The sequence below is a fragment of the Zasmidium cellare genome (genome assembly GCF_010093935.1).
Source record: "Zasmidium cellare ATCC 36951 unplaced genomic scaffold M409scaffold_1, whole genome shotgun sequence".
Classification (NCBI taxonomy): domain Eukaryota; kingdom Fungi; phylum Ascomycota; class Dothideomycetes; order Mycosphaerellales; family Mycosphaerellaceae; genus Zasmidium; species Zasmidium cellare.
Window position 1 is genome coordinate 1,926,663 of NW_022986945.1, and position 14,473 is coordinate 1,941,135.

The following is a 14,473-nucleotide window of genomic DNA, read 5'->3' on the forward strand; positions in this document are numbered from 1 at the left end:
GCGTGCTTCTTTCAAGAAAACCACTGAGCCTTGTGGCGTCGAACGGACGGAAAGCGGAGCGGACTGTGTAACAATAGTTGCTTTTGTTTTTCCTTTTTCATAGTTTGAGGCAGCAGGGTGAATGGAAGGCAAGCAATGTTTTTCACTGGGGCGTTATGAGAGACGCATGGCACGGTCTTGTGATGGCCAGGCAGTGTTGAAATTGTGTGGTGTATTTGAGGTTGTGTGTCGGGTTTATGTGTGTCTCTGTGTCTGGATGTCTCTCACTACCTCCGTGGGCGAGGTAGTGGACACCAGATCAGGCCGGGAAGGGATCATCAACTCGTCAATGTCTTCATCATCCATTCGTATACCTACACAAAGTTTCTCTTCGTCAGCCGGACATCATCTCTCGAGAAGAAAGGGATGAATGATGGGGAATTATCACTCACCGCCCACTGCACGGCATTCACGATAAATGCCCTCGCGCTGCAGACCCCTAGTCCGCGAAAGAAGACGGCGGCGCCTTCTGCTCGGTAGGCTTCGTTGGCGATGGCGAAGGTGGAGGGTCGCTTCATTGTGGTTGTTGTTGCTCCGTCTGACGGCTGGGGGGCTTGTTGTTGTGGTGGTGCTGGAGAGGGTTGTGGTTGTGGTTGGAGGAGCGGCTGACTTGCAGATGCAGATGCTGATACGAGTGGAGGTGTTGGTGTGTGGTAGGGGGTCATGAGGTCCCAGGTTTGGACGCGGGTTTTCATCATGTCTTTACGTCAAACAATAAGCATCAGTGACTGGGCAGTGGATGGGGACGAAGGCGAAGGGAATACCTAACGGGAAAATCGAAGCCCAAGTCACGACGCCGGCGAGACCACCACAGAGCAGGACTTTGAGGGCTTGTTGTTGTTGGGAGTCGGATTCATTCGACCAGGCGCGTTTGGTGAGTTCGTAGGACCAGAAACTATAAGCAAGAAAAAGGAAGAAAGTCTCAGCGGTTTTGGTTTAAGAGGTATCTACCACACAGAACACGAAAGGAAAAGATCTGGCAAAGGGGAGACATGGGGAGACCTACTAAAACCCATACCCCACCGCGTCCCTCACGCTCGTCACTCCACCACCCAAGTACAGTCCCCTAACACCAGCTTTCCTCCACAGGTCCCGCGTCACCTCCCAGGACGACTTCGCGGGCGAGGCGACCTGCGCGCGACACTTGACGAGTTCCGTCGGTGCGGAAACGACGAACGTCGCAAGACCGCCTAGCGCTCCAGACGTCCATATCGCCGCTGCATTGGGAGGGGTATCGCCTGGAGAGAGGAAAGACAGGGAGCGGTTGTAAGTGTAGAAGAGCAGGCCGTTGAGGGCGCCGTAGCCGAGAATCGGGGCGGCGGAGCCGCGGGCGAAGGAGGTCCAGCGGGAGTGAGGCGACGTCTGCGAGGCGGTAGTAGTTGTCGTTTGGGGAGGTGAGTGTATGCTTCCGGCTTGCAGTTTCGTCTTGAAGATATCCAGAGGGTTTCCGACCAGGATGCCGACGGCGCCGGAGACGTAGCCGGACCAGAAGTCGGCGGACATTTTTGTTGGGCTATCGCTATCGAAGACTGGGGAGGTGAGGCTGCGGTGTTGAGGTCATGTAGGCGTTGTTGGGTTGTAAGAGATGTGAGGTGGATATGTTGAGTGGACGGGAAGGATGTTTTGTGGGAGTTGCATGTGAGCGTGTGCGGTGAGTGAAAGTTGGAACGAGTGGGTCTCTGCGCACGGACGATTGGTGCTGGGCGAGAGCGACCTCGGTTCCAATGGAACGAAGGGATACACAGTTTTTGTTTCCGTGTGAAGTATGATGAGGATGAGACAGATATATTCCAAGCAGATTCATCCTCCTTACGGCTCAAGGAAAAGACTCCCCTTCTAAAGCTCATAGACGAGGAAAAACTGGAGAATGTGGCACGACCTCCTAGAGCCATGCCTCTCCTGCCCTCTAGTTGATAGCTCATGGGTCACTGACTATGTATGACCTGTCACTGAAGGGATCTTCGAAAACGATTTGAATGGAAGCGTCTTCTCGAATGAAGCAGTATCCTTGAACTCTCAAGAGCAATGGCAAGACTTGTTATGAAGCATTGCCGCCATTCTGAACACCTTGTGAGCCATGGTCTCGTGTGATTGCGTTGATCATGGCGGACACAAAGTGCTTTTAGATCTTTCAGGTCTGTTGCGCATTGGATGAGTCCGGCTCCGGGGCACAGCAGACGTCGAGCCGCGACAGACTGAAATGCGACGAGATAAGCATTGTTGTGTCTGAGAAATTGTAAATGACCATGTATTAAGCAGTACGAAAGCCTCGCAAGCAATAGTACCCGAGCGCCATTCCTCGACGTCGGGCCTGATCTCACCCATTGAAAACAGAACGAATCGAACCAGCTGAATGATACGATGATATGTCCCTCCGAAACGCCTTGACACCATGCTCTTATATGGCACACCATGCACTATCCAGCCCACGGCCTATCCTCGCCGAAGTCCTGTGTTGCACTCTCTTTCAATTCTGTCTCTTTCGCTTCACAAGTCTCGAGGAATTTTTAAAAGAGGATGTCCAAACAACAGCAGCAAGCTAACGCGGCCATAATACCCGCACCTATCATTTCTCGTCAGCAATTGCCCATTTTCAAGCTCTCTGTGTGTATGTCCTTACAGCATCCAGCACCACCACCGCCCGGACCGCGCTGATCGTAGGCACCAGGCGGCGGTCCTTGCTGATACATCATCGGCTGCTGCTGGTATGGGCCGCCCTGTGGGGGATAGCCCGGCTGGCCATAGGGCTGCTGTCCGTACGGCGGCTGTCCATAAGGAGCAGGTTGGCCGTATTGACCTGGTGGTGGGCTGCCGTAGTATCCGTCTGCGGCGCCTCGAGGGTCGCCGGCGGGACCGGCGTCGTAGTGGGCCTGTTGCGGTTGTTGAGGGTAGCCTGGAGGGGGACCGCTGGGCGCTTCCTGTGGTTGATGATGTTAGTTGGTTGGATGCTGGGTTGTTTGGGATCAGCCGAATACGCCGAAAGACAACATACGTATTTGTTCGACATGGCTGCCTGTCTCGTCTCTTGGCTGGTTCCTCGAGTCTAGTAGGTTGTGCTGGCTTCTGAAGCTTGTGTTTGCTCTAGCGCGCGATTCCGCCGACTCTCTCTCTCGATGGACGACCGCGAGAATTGATGGGCGATATCAATCACTGTCGACGGCGATGGATGGCAGCAAGAGGATGTTGAGCGACGAGGATATAACTATACGAGAGAAGCCCGGATGGCGCGTTCGTCACCTCTCGGCGCGGGCGGATGTCTGGGCATTGCGCCTTGGGGAACTGCGTAATCGGCTTGCTCCTTCGCCTGATGACAAAGGCAGCCACACGTGAAAGAGGTCAGTCACATCAAGTCACTTACTTACGACGACTGCAGGCTGCCGTTCTCGCAGGATCTTTTGGGAGCGCGGTGCGAGTTGTGCGGTGATCCGTTTGTCACTACAGACGCTACGGCGCCAACCAAGCGCCACAGCTGCTCGGACGAACGATGAGTGAGGCTGAGACCGGGTTGCTGCTCGGAACGACACCTCATCCATGGCACTGGCGAACCAGGGCACCACTTCACGCGGGTTATGACTTCGTTGCTTGGTTCTACTGACCATACTACGCCAGTTTCACTGAGCCAGCATTGTTGACAGTGAAGAGAATGCTTGTAGCTAGGCTTGTTTGTTGATGGTCGCGACGAGATGTGATCTCACCATGAACTGGAGCACTCGCAAGAATTCCTTGTCCAAGTGCCTGGTCTGCCGTAACATACACAGCCGCAGTATCCGATCTATGCCCCAGTCTCGAATGCTTGGAAATGTCAACCCGAGGAGAACTTGTTCATCTGTACGCTTCTGGAACTTCATCTACTTTTTTTTTTTGAGATTGATAGTGCAACTTTTGATTGTGACATCAAAGCAATACATACTAGAGTATGAACCTTCGACCCAGCTGGGGAGGATTTCCTTCTACCTAAGCACAGAAAAAGCGGCTTCGTGCCGGGTCCGCTGTGTCTACAGCTGTTCGTCCATGGGGAGTTTATTCGTCTGGAAAGGATTGCTCTGTCGTTAGGACGAATTCTAAGGTTTCCAGGCTCTACAAGGAGCCAATATTCTAATGAATGCAGGCTCCGAAGGTCAGAGGTGAAGACGTTTGTAGGTCAGATGTGTCAGACGGGCAATGATGTTCTGAGCTGAAACGTCGTGTCCAGAAGGTCAAGGCACGAGTTCGAGTTGCTGGGTAGAGAGCTGTTGTTGTACGATCGTTGGCTTTCTGGGTGGAGAGGTGTCTGTTGTCTGTGAAGTTCCCCGTCCAGTCCCAGCTTGAGGCCTAATAATAATACGTCGAGAGGAGGTGTCATCATCGAACCTGGGAGAGATTGTAGGTCGTTGGGATATGCCATGTCCAGCTGACTGAACAATGATGACGCTGATAGACAGGCCTGCCTGGTTGTTTCTAGCGACATGACTAGGATCAAGTTTATACCTGTAGCCTGCTAGCTTCACCAGATAGCCAGCACGCGGGAATAGACGGCGATCGCGCTCGTGAGAATGGTTCAAAATTGATCGATTTTGTCGTGAATACCATCTCCAGCATCGTCGGTATCTTGGCTTTGAACTGACTGCCTTTCGTCAACTTGCTTGCGTCTTTTGCCGCGACGTCCAGTCGTGAGATGTCGTCGAACTCAAGGGAGGCCAAGTCGTTCTTTTGGATGGAGAATAATCCATGTCGGCGCACCAGGGCTAGTGAGGTCTAGCATCATTCAGCTGAAATCACCAATAGGCGCCGTACACGGCCAATGTTGCTCCTCGGAGATGTTTTGTCCATCGCTTTGATTTGTTTCTTCAAGTTTGACGCGAGCTGGTGGAAATGGAAAGGCCAGTGCCAAGCATAGACTTCTCAAGGACAGAGCGACCTTATTTCGACTTCATCTTGTCCATGGGGGCTTCGACGACGCCTTTGATTCGGACATCTTCTTGTCCCACACACATCAGCCAATGTAGCAATTGGAGACTTCCCTACCCTATGGTGCCTACGATGCTTGGATCGCTCGCAGCCCTCAAATTGATTCAGGTCAAGTTGACTAGCCGAACGGAGACCACGAGGAAGCTCATGTGATGCTGATATCGAGGTCATGAAGATGAAGAGGAGACACTTGTAGCTCAATCATACCAGAGCAGTAACGTGTTGCTGCAAGTTTTACTGGAAAGCTCGAATCGACACGATCTTCGCAGCTGATACCAAACTCAGCTCTCTGAGGCACACCCGATTGAAAGGTAATCTTCGATCTGGAGTAGTCAGCACATCAACTCTGATAGAGTTTTCACCATCAGAATGCAAGTTCGGACAGCAATGGTTCTCGCTCAGCTTGTGCGAGGTGTGCGAGACACGGCAACAGATCGAACAGTTAATAATGCAATCACCAGCAGAACCTGCTGTTGTGATGCGGCAAGCGCACGTTCAAGAAGAGGGCCCTCCCCCTGCAATCTTAACATCAAGCCATGACATCTTCGTGAAGCGGTGAAAGGGAGAGGAGGATTTCTCTGTCGTAGGACAGAAGTCATCATGAACCACCCTAACTTTCGAATCGAGAGCCGGATCAGCGATTGTGGTGCTGTCTCACAGCCAACGTGGTGTCGATCTCAAGACCAGACTGCACGTGAAGAGAGTGCCGACAGAGAGAATGGTCCCGGTGACGTCGATGGAGAAGTCTGCCAGCGTCCAGTCGGAGAATTGCCTTTGGGAGAGGGAATAGCCGCAGAGCCGCGAACGACAGCCTCACGCGCTCATCGTCGATGATTTCTCCTCTCGTATTGGTCTGAGGCGCGATGACGCTCACGGCGGCCCGCATCCATTCATCCTTCACTGGCCTAAATCGCAAAGTGCAGCTTGCATCGACATAGCCATCAGACATCTGCATCCGCCCCTATTCTGGATCGATGGATCATAGCAAGCGCCGCGGCCAGAACAGGAGAACGTCGATGGTAGCTGTGATGCGAACTGCAGGATGGAATTCGGTTTTGCAGGAGCGTTCGCACCCGCTGGCTATGGTCTTGTGGATATTGCGCGGAGGGACGCATGAAGTGGGTGGATGACTGCAGCAGTTGGTAGAGACAAATCATCGCACAAGACCAGCGGACTGTGCAATTAATAGACTTGGCTGGATGGGTGTGTAAGAGCGGGCGCGACCAATCGACGATGGTGAAGTGTGTTGTGCGCTGCAACGGTGGTGGTGGTCCATGCCTGGACAGCCGTGGCCGATGGACCCTGGCCGCTAAGGTCTCGATCTCGACGACGTCTGTCCTCATCTTGGCGGGAGTCGAGATCGAAAGCAGACGGGCCCAGCTGGAGGGCAATCGAGGATCGCAGCCATGTCGCTTGACCACCATCGCGCTTTGCCTTGCATCTCGCCGATTGCCAGCCCGCTGTATCTCACCAGCGCCGGCGCATCTCCGCGAGTGAACTGGCTGCTGGGCTCGATGTCCCCAGTACTGTGAGATGCGCCGACTGATGGCACGTTACTGACATCCACTCCCTGCACTCTGACCACCCTGGGACGTACGGATCGCGATTGCAGCAGGAGCAGTACTGGCACAGGCGTTTTGCCCTTGGGACCCGCTCCCCCATCTATACCCATCCTCTGCCTCATACATTTTGCCTTGCTGAATTCGGCAATCTACGTCAGGCATACTCGACCGACACCACGACCGCCATTACTACCACCGTCCTGTCCATCCGGAGTCACCTGAGCTTGCAACACCGGCTTTGGGGCAACACACATGGATCCTGAACTGCCGTAATACTCCCTGTACCAACTGATGGCCGACCAACTCCCCCATCCAACTATTGTCATGACACCGCCGCCAGTATCGTCGACGTCGAACCCTCGCCGACCACCCGCTCACCGCTCTGTATCCCTTCTGCATTCGCCTCGACGTAAACCACCGCCAGCGAGAGAGCCGAGCGATTCTTCCAGCGATGGCCCCGTTTCAAGCACGAGGAAGGTAAATGGCTCCATGAATGGCTCCAAGGGTTCCAGCGATTCGCCATCCAGTTTGCAACCGCTCGGAAGAGATAGTTCTGGCGAGAGCAGCAATGCTGAAAAGTGGTTCGAAAGGTCCAACAACGAGGTGCGCGACAACAGCGCTCCTTTTGCCGACAATGACCCTCCGTTTTTCATGCGCAACTCGTCATCGTCCGAGACCCCGCCAGAGGCCCAACAGCAGATGCGACAGTTTCTTGGAGTCAACGACGGTTCAAACTCTTTGCCTCTGCGAACTGGTCTTATGCACCTGGGTACAGATGGCAGCAGTACAGAGGACTTCCGCAGCGTCATCGATGATCTCACGATTGAGAACAAGAAGCTGAAGAGGAGGCTGAAGAAGTACGAGAAACTCCACGATTCACACCTCCGCGATGAGAAGTTGTTCGAAGTCAGGATACATGGCTTGCCGGCAGAGAAGAAGCGCGAATTGGAGGAGACTTTGCGCAAATTCGCATCCAGCCTGGGAACCAACGGCTTCCCAGCCAACGGCTACGAGGGTCTCTTACCAGTGCTACCGACGCATAAAACCGCATCATCGCAGACATCTCTACAAAACACCGACTCTGCCTATGCATCCATGTCGGCTTCTGGTCAAGGTTCATCCGCGCTGTCCGGCGGCGAGACGAGGTATAATAAGCAGCAGCAGCAGAGTGGAGTGAATACGGCGTCTCGTCGACAGAACATCCATTCCTACCTGCATCACATCCCCGAAGGACTTTTACCTCAGCCCAACCCAACGAACATGACTGAACGTGCGAAGAAGAAGCTTGTTGTTCGACGTCTTGAACAGATCTTTGCCGGCAAAGGCGCTATGCTCGGAGCACACCAACATCCCATGCAGCAGCAAGAAGTCTCACATATGGCGGCTCGAGCAGATAGGGCGGCCAACGAAGCGCAAGGCCAGAGGAGTGGCTTGGAAGGTTTCCGTGAGGCCCACATCATGAGCCAAAAAGCAGGCGACGCCGCAGAGTTGGCGGAAGCTCAAAACAAAGGCGGCCAAAACGAGCCTTCGGTGGAAGAGTCATCCCAGGAAAAGCCAACACACCCTCTTACCGAACAAGCTTTACGCGCGAAAGGAAACAATGGTGATCAAAGGCCAACCCGTCCACTTGATCTTGACCCAGACCGCGCGCAAGTACCTGCGGATAACATCCGATATATGCGTCACTTGGGCTTTTCCCCTCCGGATCCAGCAACATCGACTTCACCCGAGGAAGGACATGGCTGGGTCTACCTCAACCTGTTGATCAACATGGCACAATTGCATACCATCAACGTCACGGCAGACTTCGTGCGTAAGGCTTTGACAGAGATGAGCTCCAAGTTTGAGTTGTCTGACGATGGGCGAAAGGTTAGATGGAAAGGGGGCAAGTCCGTGACGCGGACAAGCAGCAGTGGAGGAGGCTCATCGAACGAGCGTACCAGCAACGACACTCCTGACCGTATCAGCCCTCGCAAGCGACCGAAGCTATCCCACCGTGACAGTCATCGATCTGGCACCTCTCATGCAAAGGCTGGTGCTTCAAAGTCTGCACGCACTCAGGCGGAGAACAAGGTTGTGTACACCCCACTGTTCTTCCACAAGGATAGCACCGATAGGACTGAATCCTCATCGGAAGAGGAAGAGGATAGTGAAGAGTCCCCTTATCCCATGCCCCTCGCGGGAGACTCCTCAGGAATGACCAGTTCGGGAATTCGTACTATATCGACTAGACGCAAGAAGCAGCAAGAGGATGGACCCATTATCTTCTACAACAATGCCCGGTTCTGCACGGATCTCAGTGGGGACCGCAAAGCGATCGGAAATGCTAACGCGCCTCCTTACACCACAGTCACCTCAACACCCGTCGGACAACCCCAAAAACCCGCAGCTGCTGGCTTGTTTGAGAGGCGAGGACCATTGGCCGAAGCTGTCGAACTGCCAGAGCCCATGGACATCGGCGATAACCCAATACCTGCCTCCATGGAGCTTTCCTTCCCACCGCGCTCGCCTATGGAATCTCAGAAGAGGAAGTTCGACCCCGTAGAGATGGAAGTCACCGGCATTGGCGGCGTTTGGCCCGCAGACAATTTCGCTATCGCGGTGGAAAGTCGCCACGCCCGCATTGATCAAAGCTCAGCACCTTCTGTTAAGGACAACCTTCCTAACAAGCGAATTCCCGAGAAGTTCGCCCGCATTCTGAAGGACTCTGGTCCTGGTCGCAAAATCCGCGGGGCAATGCATAAACAGCAAATTGTGGCGACAAATGTCAAGCAACTTCCTCCTTCCGAACTGCCACCAGCGTTGGGCTTCCCCTTCGGCGACGACTCCATGGGCGACGATGAGTCTGATGTGGACGATGATATTTCGGTCTCGCCAGAATCACCTCACGCCTTCCCACCCTCAGCGGCTCCACAGCCAGTCGAACTGCACTACACGTCTTCGGACGAAGAGGAGGATGACGAGGACGATGATGACGAGAGTGATGATGGGTCGCTTGATCTCCTTGCTGCTGCTCGCCAGATTGACCCTGAAGCGATTCGCGAGCAAGAGAGGGAGTATGATGCAAACGTCGCCGAGCGCTTGGCTGAGGAGATTCCTGCCGGCAGTAGTGCTGCAACAGCAGGTGGTGGCAGCGGTTTCGCATCACCAGCAAGTGGTATGAATCGCGAGGATTATCAGCGTGCTTTGAAGGAGGCCAGAGCTCGTCCAGCGGATCTCAAGCGGTCCAAGACAACGGATAGCATGAAGGTCCAGAAACCTGCACAATCTTCTGCAGAGGACTCGGATGAAGAGATGGATCAGTGATTTGCTGTCTTTAGCGTTAAGCGTGTTGATCAGATATACCACGAAGAATCATGAAATGCCCAGAGACTCACAGACTCCCAACGCCACGGTCTTGTCTTTCCATGTTTCCATCCCCACTGTGTAATTTATCTCACCGGGAAGGCGGTTTAAGGTTTTGGTCCGTGCGCTTACCTGCAAAGTGGAGACGTCCGACATTCGACTCAGCACCTCACTCGATCTTTCGCATCCATACCAGCCTCGCCTTTCACATTAACACACACGTCCGCCCACTCGCGTGCTATCAAACGATAGAAGCGCACCTGGTCGCCGGGAAAACAGATCGCTACGTCACACCAGAAACCGGGAGCAGGGCTAAAATCGCGATCACCATCAGGCGATTCTTCGGGACCAGTTTCATAGCCAACTTCCGTGGCGCCGGGACTGCCATCTCCCACGAGACGAGATCGGAGAGGTCATCGCGAAGGGAGAACGAACTGCCATGATTCTTTGAGGCCCATATAGACGCATAGGAATGGATCCGCAATTAGCAGCGATGGAGACGCCACCGTACAACAGCCAGGACGCCGCCGCCGCCGCCGCAGCAGCAGCACCGGGAGCAATACCGCCACAGGCCGAAGTGGATGATTTTTTGAGGAAGAAGCGGAAGGCGAGGGAGCATAAGGCTTGTTATCCGTGTCGGCAGAGGAAGGTGAAGTGAGTTTTTTGATGATGGAGAAATTTGCCACGGACGGCGGCGCTGATGTTTCTGGGAGCAGATGCGATCTTTCGCGGCCTTGTCAGACGTGTCGAGACCGAGATCATCCGGAACTGTGCTCTTATCATCCACCCAACAAGCGGCAGAATGTTGACCAGAATGCGCCTCCGCCTCTTGTGAGGCCGGCGGAGGATGCGCAGCTGCAGACCTCTGCGCCGGGTGCTGGGTCTGTTACGCTTGGTCGCGCGGAGTTCGATATGCTGTGTCGCAAGTTGAATGGTCTGGAGAATTCTATCGCGGACCTTAAACGTGAGATTAGACGGAATGCGAATGAGAGTAATGGGAATCAGGATAGTGATGAGTCTGCGGATGGGCAGCGGCATCAGTCGCATACTGATGTTCATGGGCTTCATACGAAGAATGAGTCGGTAAGCATGAATCTTTTCTTCAGTCATCATTAGAGCTAAGCGTTGTTATAGGGAGAGATTGTCCATCTCGGCGGTGGTTCTGTACCTGCCATGCTATATGCACTCAGCCAAGGACAAGCTCCCAGCGGTTCGGACCAAACACAACTCCAAGAATTCTTGGGCAAGTCTGTTCTGCCACTCTTCGGCCTCGACAACGAATCCGCCACTTACCCTTTCGTCGACCTATGGGGCTTGCCGCACGGATCTCTACAACGCGCGAAAGAACTAGCTCGAGCACTGCCCAGCGACTCGCAAATGCTCAGCCTGTTCGCGAGTTACCGAGACAAGGGATATGTTATATATCCTGGCATAGCTGATTTGGCACAACTAGAAACGGACCTTACAAACTTTCTCGTGGCTCGAGGCTCGATGGCAGATCCCGAAGACGGTGTGACTGAACATACCATTTACGGCAAGAGCTTTTACTGGCTGGGTATGCTTTTTGCTGTTCTGGCCAGTGGAGCTCAGTGCAGTGCGTTGACACGCAAAGAACGCGAGCTTACATCGCAAGTATACGGTGAGTACGATCAAAATATGAGAGGCATGTGGTCGCTAATTTCAAGCAGTATGCTGTGGATTTGAATGTCTGCGCTTCACAAACTTCCTCTCTCAGCCTCACATCGAGAGCATTCAGGCACTGCTCATAATAGGCAATGTCATGACCAACAACATGGTACGCCTTGACCCAGCTGCGCCGTTTGAACGGCCTGTTCCTAATTTTGCGCAGAACGCAGGAACTGCTTGGTCTTTGCTCGGCTTGACCATAAGGCTTGCTCAAGGCCTAGGCTTACACCAAGCATGTCCACCACATATCACGCCAGACGTGGTACTTCCTCGATCGAAAGTCTGGTGGGCGATCATTTGGCAGGATAGCCTCCTCTCCATCACTTACGATCGCAACGCGGCACTCGATGTCAACACCATGCCAATGCCCCAAACTTTCGGCCAAGTCTCCTCGTACCACGCGTCGATGTACCGCATGTGCAAGATTGCGCTAGACATCGTCCGCGACCGAGCCAAAGTCTCCAGCTCGCGTGAGATGTTGGCACGCATCAACACGCATCGCGAGGAAATCGCACACGTCATGCGGGATGCTAGCGATCACCTCCGGGACTCGAGGACCTGCAGCACGAGTCAGGAGACGTTGGAACACTGGGCCCTTTACCTGCACACGAGTTATGCCATGTCGGAGCTCTGCCGTCCGGCTCTCAGTCCGAGATCGTCCAGCGAGGTCGTCAAGGCGTGTAAAGCCGTCTGTGTGGAGAATCTGGTCAACGTCGTCGAAGCCTTCCTCGGACTCAACAACATCACCTTCTTCGCCCGACAATCCTGGGCGGCCGTCCACCGAGCCCTGAGCTCCGCCCTCCTCCTCGGGATCCTCGGCGAACACACCCGCAACGAACGCGCCCGCAAACTCATCGGCCGCTTCATCACCCTCATGACCGAAGTGACCTCGACCGTCGACCCCACGGAAATCTCCGCGCCCGTCCAACGCGGCATCGCGGCCCTGCGCAAACTCCACATCGAGGAACCGAAGAGCTCCAGCTTCATGGATAATATCGCGTCGACCACGACGCCGACGTCGGTGGGCAGTGGCGGCGATGGTGGGGCGTTGAAGTTGGAGCAGAGTCAGATTTTCACGCCGACGAATTCGGAGATGACGGGGACGGTGCTGGGCGAGGAGGATCATTCGCCGTATTCCGTGCTGAATACGATTCTTTGGGGGAGTAGTAATGGGGCGTTGCATTGATGGGGGAGGGGGTGGGGGTTGAGGGCGTTTGAGCGAAGGAAAGAATAATTTAAAAGGGGGAAAGACCTTGATGCTGATGCCGGAAGTCATACTGATCGATACCGTTGTTGCGAGGAAAGATATCGTGGTGTACATAGCTCTTTGCATGTCGGTGGCTGTGTAGCTCAAAAACAAACGAGATCGAAATCAGGGAACACCTACAGTGCTCGTTTGTGTCATGATGGAGCGTCTCCAGCATATCATACGTGGGGACGAAGTGGAGCAAAGAAGTAGCAGACGAATTGTAGCTACTCGTGAGCTGGGCGAATCGAAGAAATTGATCTGTACATGTACATGCCCGTTCGTATCGTCAACGGCTCTTAGGTCCTCAATCAAGGCCAAGAACTGAATCAACCCATCCCTTCCCACCCATCCCCTCCTATCTTCTCAACACCCAAAAACCCCCCTAACAACCTCCCCATCGAACCCCACCTCCCCCATCGCCCCACAACTCAACCCCCGACAAACCTCCCCCTTAAACCCCTCCGCATCACTCACGCCCCCCAAAACCGTCCCAAACCACCGCGAGCTCCACTCCGTGATCCTCGCCTTCGCAACGTCGACTTTCAAAGGAGATTTTATGCTGCAGAGAACTTCTTCTACGGCTGTACCGTTTAGCATGAGTTTTCCCCACGCTGACTTCCGCGCCGAAGCGGAGGCGCATGCCGCGGAGAGGGCGGATGGCGTCGTGAGGCCTGAGGCGTAGGTGTACGCGAAGAGGTTCGCGGCGGCGGTGTGCAGATCTGCTACCGCCGTGCTGTTCTCCTCCTCTCCCTCCTGCGCCGGAGAAGTGAAGGGCTGCGGGGCCTGCGGGGTGGTTGTGGCGTTGCACAGCGTGGCGATGATGGTGTCGGAGTTGAGGAGGAGGCTGTCGAGGAGGGGGTAGCGGAGGGTGGTGCAGAGGTAGGATTTTGTGGTTTGCGAGGGGAAGGCGGTGAGGAGGAGGGCTGTGAGGAGGTGGGTGTTCGCTGTGGCGAGGTTGGGGAGGGTGAGGGTTGCGTTTGGGGGGTGTGGGGGGTTGCAGATTGGTTCTGTGGAAGAGTGTTAGTGGTGTGGTGTGGTGTTTGGATAGGGTGCGGGAGGGGGAGAGGTACGTGTTATGGCGTTCAGGACGAGGCCTTCCTGTTTCCATTTCGAGTAGGCTCCATCGTTTAGATCAGAGCACGTCGTGTCGAGTTCGTCTTGGTCTTTGGCGGAGCCGGCGAGTTGGAGGCCGAAGATGGTGGATTGGTTCGCTTTGGCTTGTTGGTATTGTGGGAGGTCTTCGATACACTTTTCTGATTCATCGAGACGTGTTAGTGATGTTCTGTTTATGGGATGTAGGGATGAACACCGACCTCTAGAGAAAAGAGCCGGTAGAGCAAGACCGGACACGCCAGTCGAAAGAGCCGTCAAGGCTGCGAGGAGAAGGGCGGTGTACTGCATCTCGAATGCTGTCGATATGATCGAATCGTCGTGGTGATGGTTCGTTAAACGAGCGTCTTTGAACGAGTGACTCCGCGAGAAAAAAGCAAATCAAATCAAATGAATATCGACAAGTCCAGTCGTCTCTCCAGATGGCAGCCAAAGAAATGTAATGAAGGAAACCTATCAAAGGTCTATATCGTCGTCGAAAAAGACAAATAGAAAGTCGACAGGAAAGGAAAGAAGAAAACCTACCTTCTACCAC

At 54.2% G+C, this 14,473-nt stretch overlaps 5 protein-coding genes across 5 annotated transcripts; 2 read left to right on the forward strand and 3 right to left on the reverse strand.

Moving 5' to 3' along the window:
* Positions 1 to 317: 317 nt before the first annotated feature.
* Positions 318 to 1,542, reverse strand: M409DRAFT_49012 (uncharacterized protein; the record flags this gene model as incomplete). Its single annotated transcript, XM_033811111.1, has 4 exons — positions 318 to 353; positions 432 to 739; positions 804 to 934; positions 1,046 to 1,542. 4 exons carry the CDS (start codon positions 1,540 to 1,542, stop codon positions 318 to 320), a joined length of 972 nt encoding a protein of 323 aa, XP_033675032.1.
* Positions 1,543 to 2,546: 1,004 nt separating this feature from the next.
* Positions 2,547 to 3,046, reverse strand: M409DRAFT_16413 (uncharacterized protein; the record flags this gene model as incomplete). The annotated part of the gene is made up of 3 exons (XM_033803613.1): positions 2,547 to 2,602; positions 2,660 to 2,957; positions 3,032 to 3,046. The coding sequence occupies 3 exons, from the start codon at positions 3,044 to 3,046 to the stop codon at positions 2,547 to 2,549; spliced, it is 369 nt and encodes a 122-aa protein (XP_033675033.1).
* Positions 3,047 to 6,839: 3,793 nt separating this feature from the next.
* M409DRAFT_49014 (uncharacterized protein) lies at positions 6,840 to 9,854 on the forward strand (the record flags this gene model as incomplete). Its single annotated transcript, XM_033811112.1, has 1 exon — positions 6,840 to 9,854. One exon carries the CDS (start codon positions 6,840 to 6,842, stop codon positions 9,852 to 9,854), a length of 3,015 nt encoding a protein of 1,004 aa, XP_033675034.1.
* A 532-nt stretch (positions 9,855 to 10,386) lies between these two features.
* Positions 10,387 to 12,765, forward strand: M409DRAFT_62279 (uncharacterized protein; the record flags this gene model as incomplete). Its single annotated transcript, XM_033815102.1, has 5 exons — positions 10,387 to 10,547; positions 10,610 to 10,976; positions 11,028 to 11,532; positions 11,582 to 11,688; positions 11,743 to 12,765. The coding sequence occupies 5 exons, from the start codon at positions 10,387 to 10,389 to the stop codon at positions 12,763 to 12,765; spliced, it is 2,163 nt and encodes a 720-aa protein (XP_033675035.1).
* Positions 12,766 to 13,191: 426 nt separating this feature from the next.
* Positions 13,192 to 14,229, reverse strand: M409DRAFT_16416 (uncharacterized protein; the record flags this gene model as incomplete). The annotated part of the gene is made up of 3 exons (XM_033803614.1): positions 13,192 to 13,835; positions 13,899 to 14,081; positions 14,142 to 14,229. 3 exons carry the CDS (start codon positions 14,227 to 14,229, stop codon positions 13,192 to 13,194), a joined length of 915 nt encoding a protein of 304 aa, XP_033675036.1.
* Positions 14,230 to 14,473: the final 244 nt, after the last annotated feature.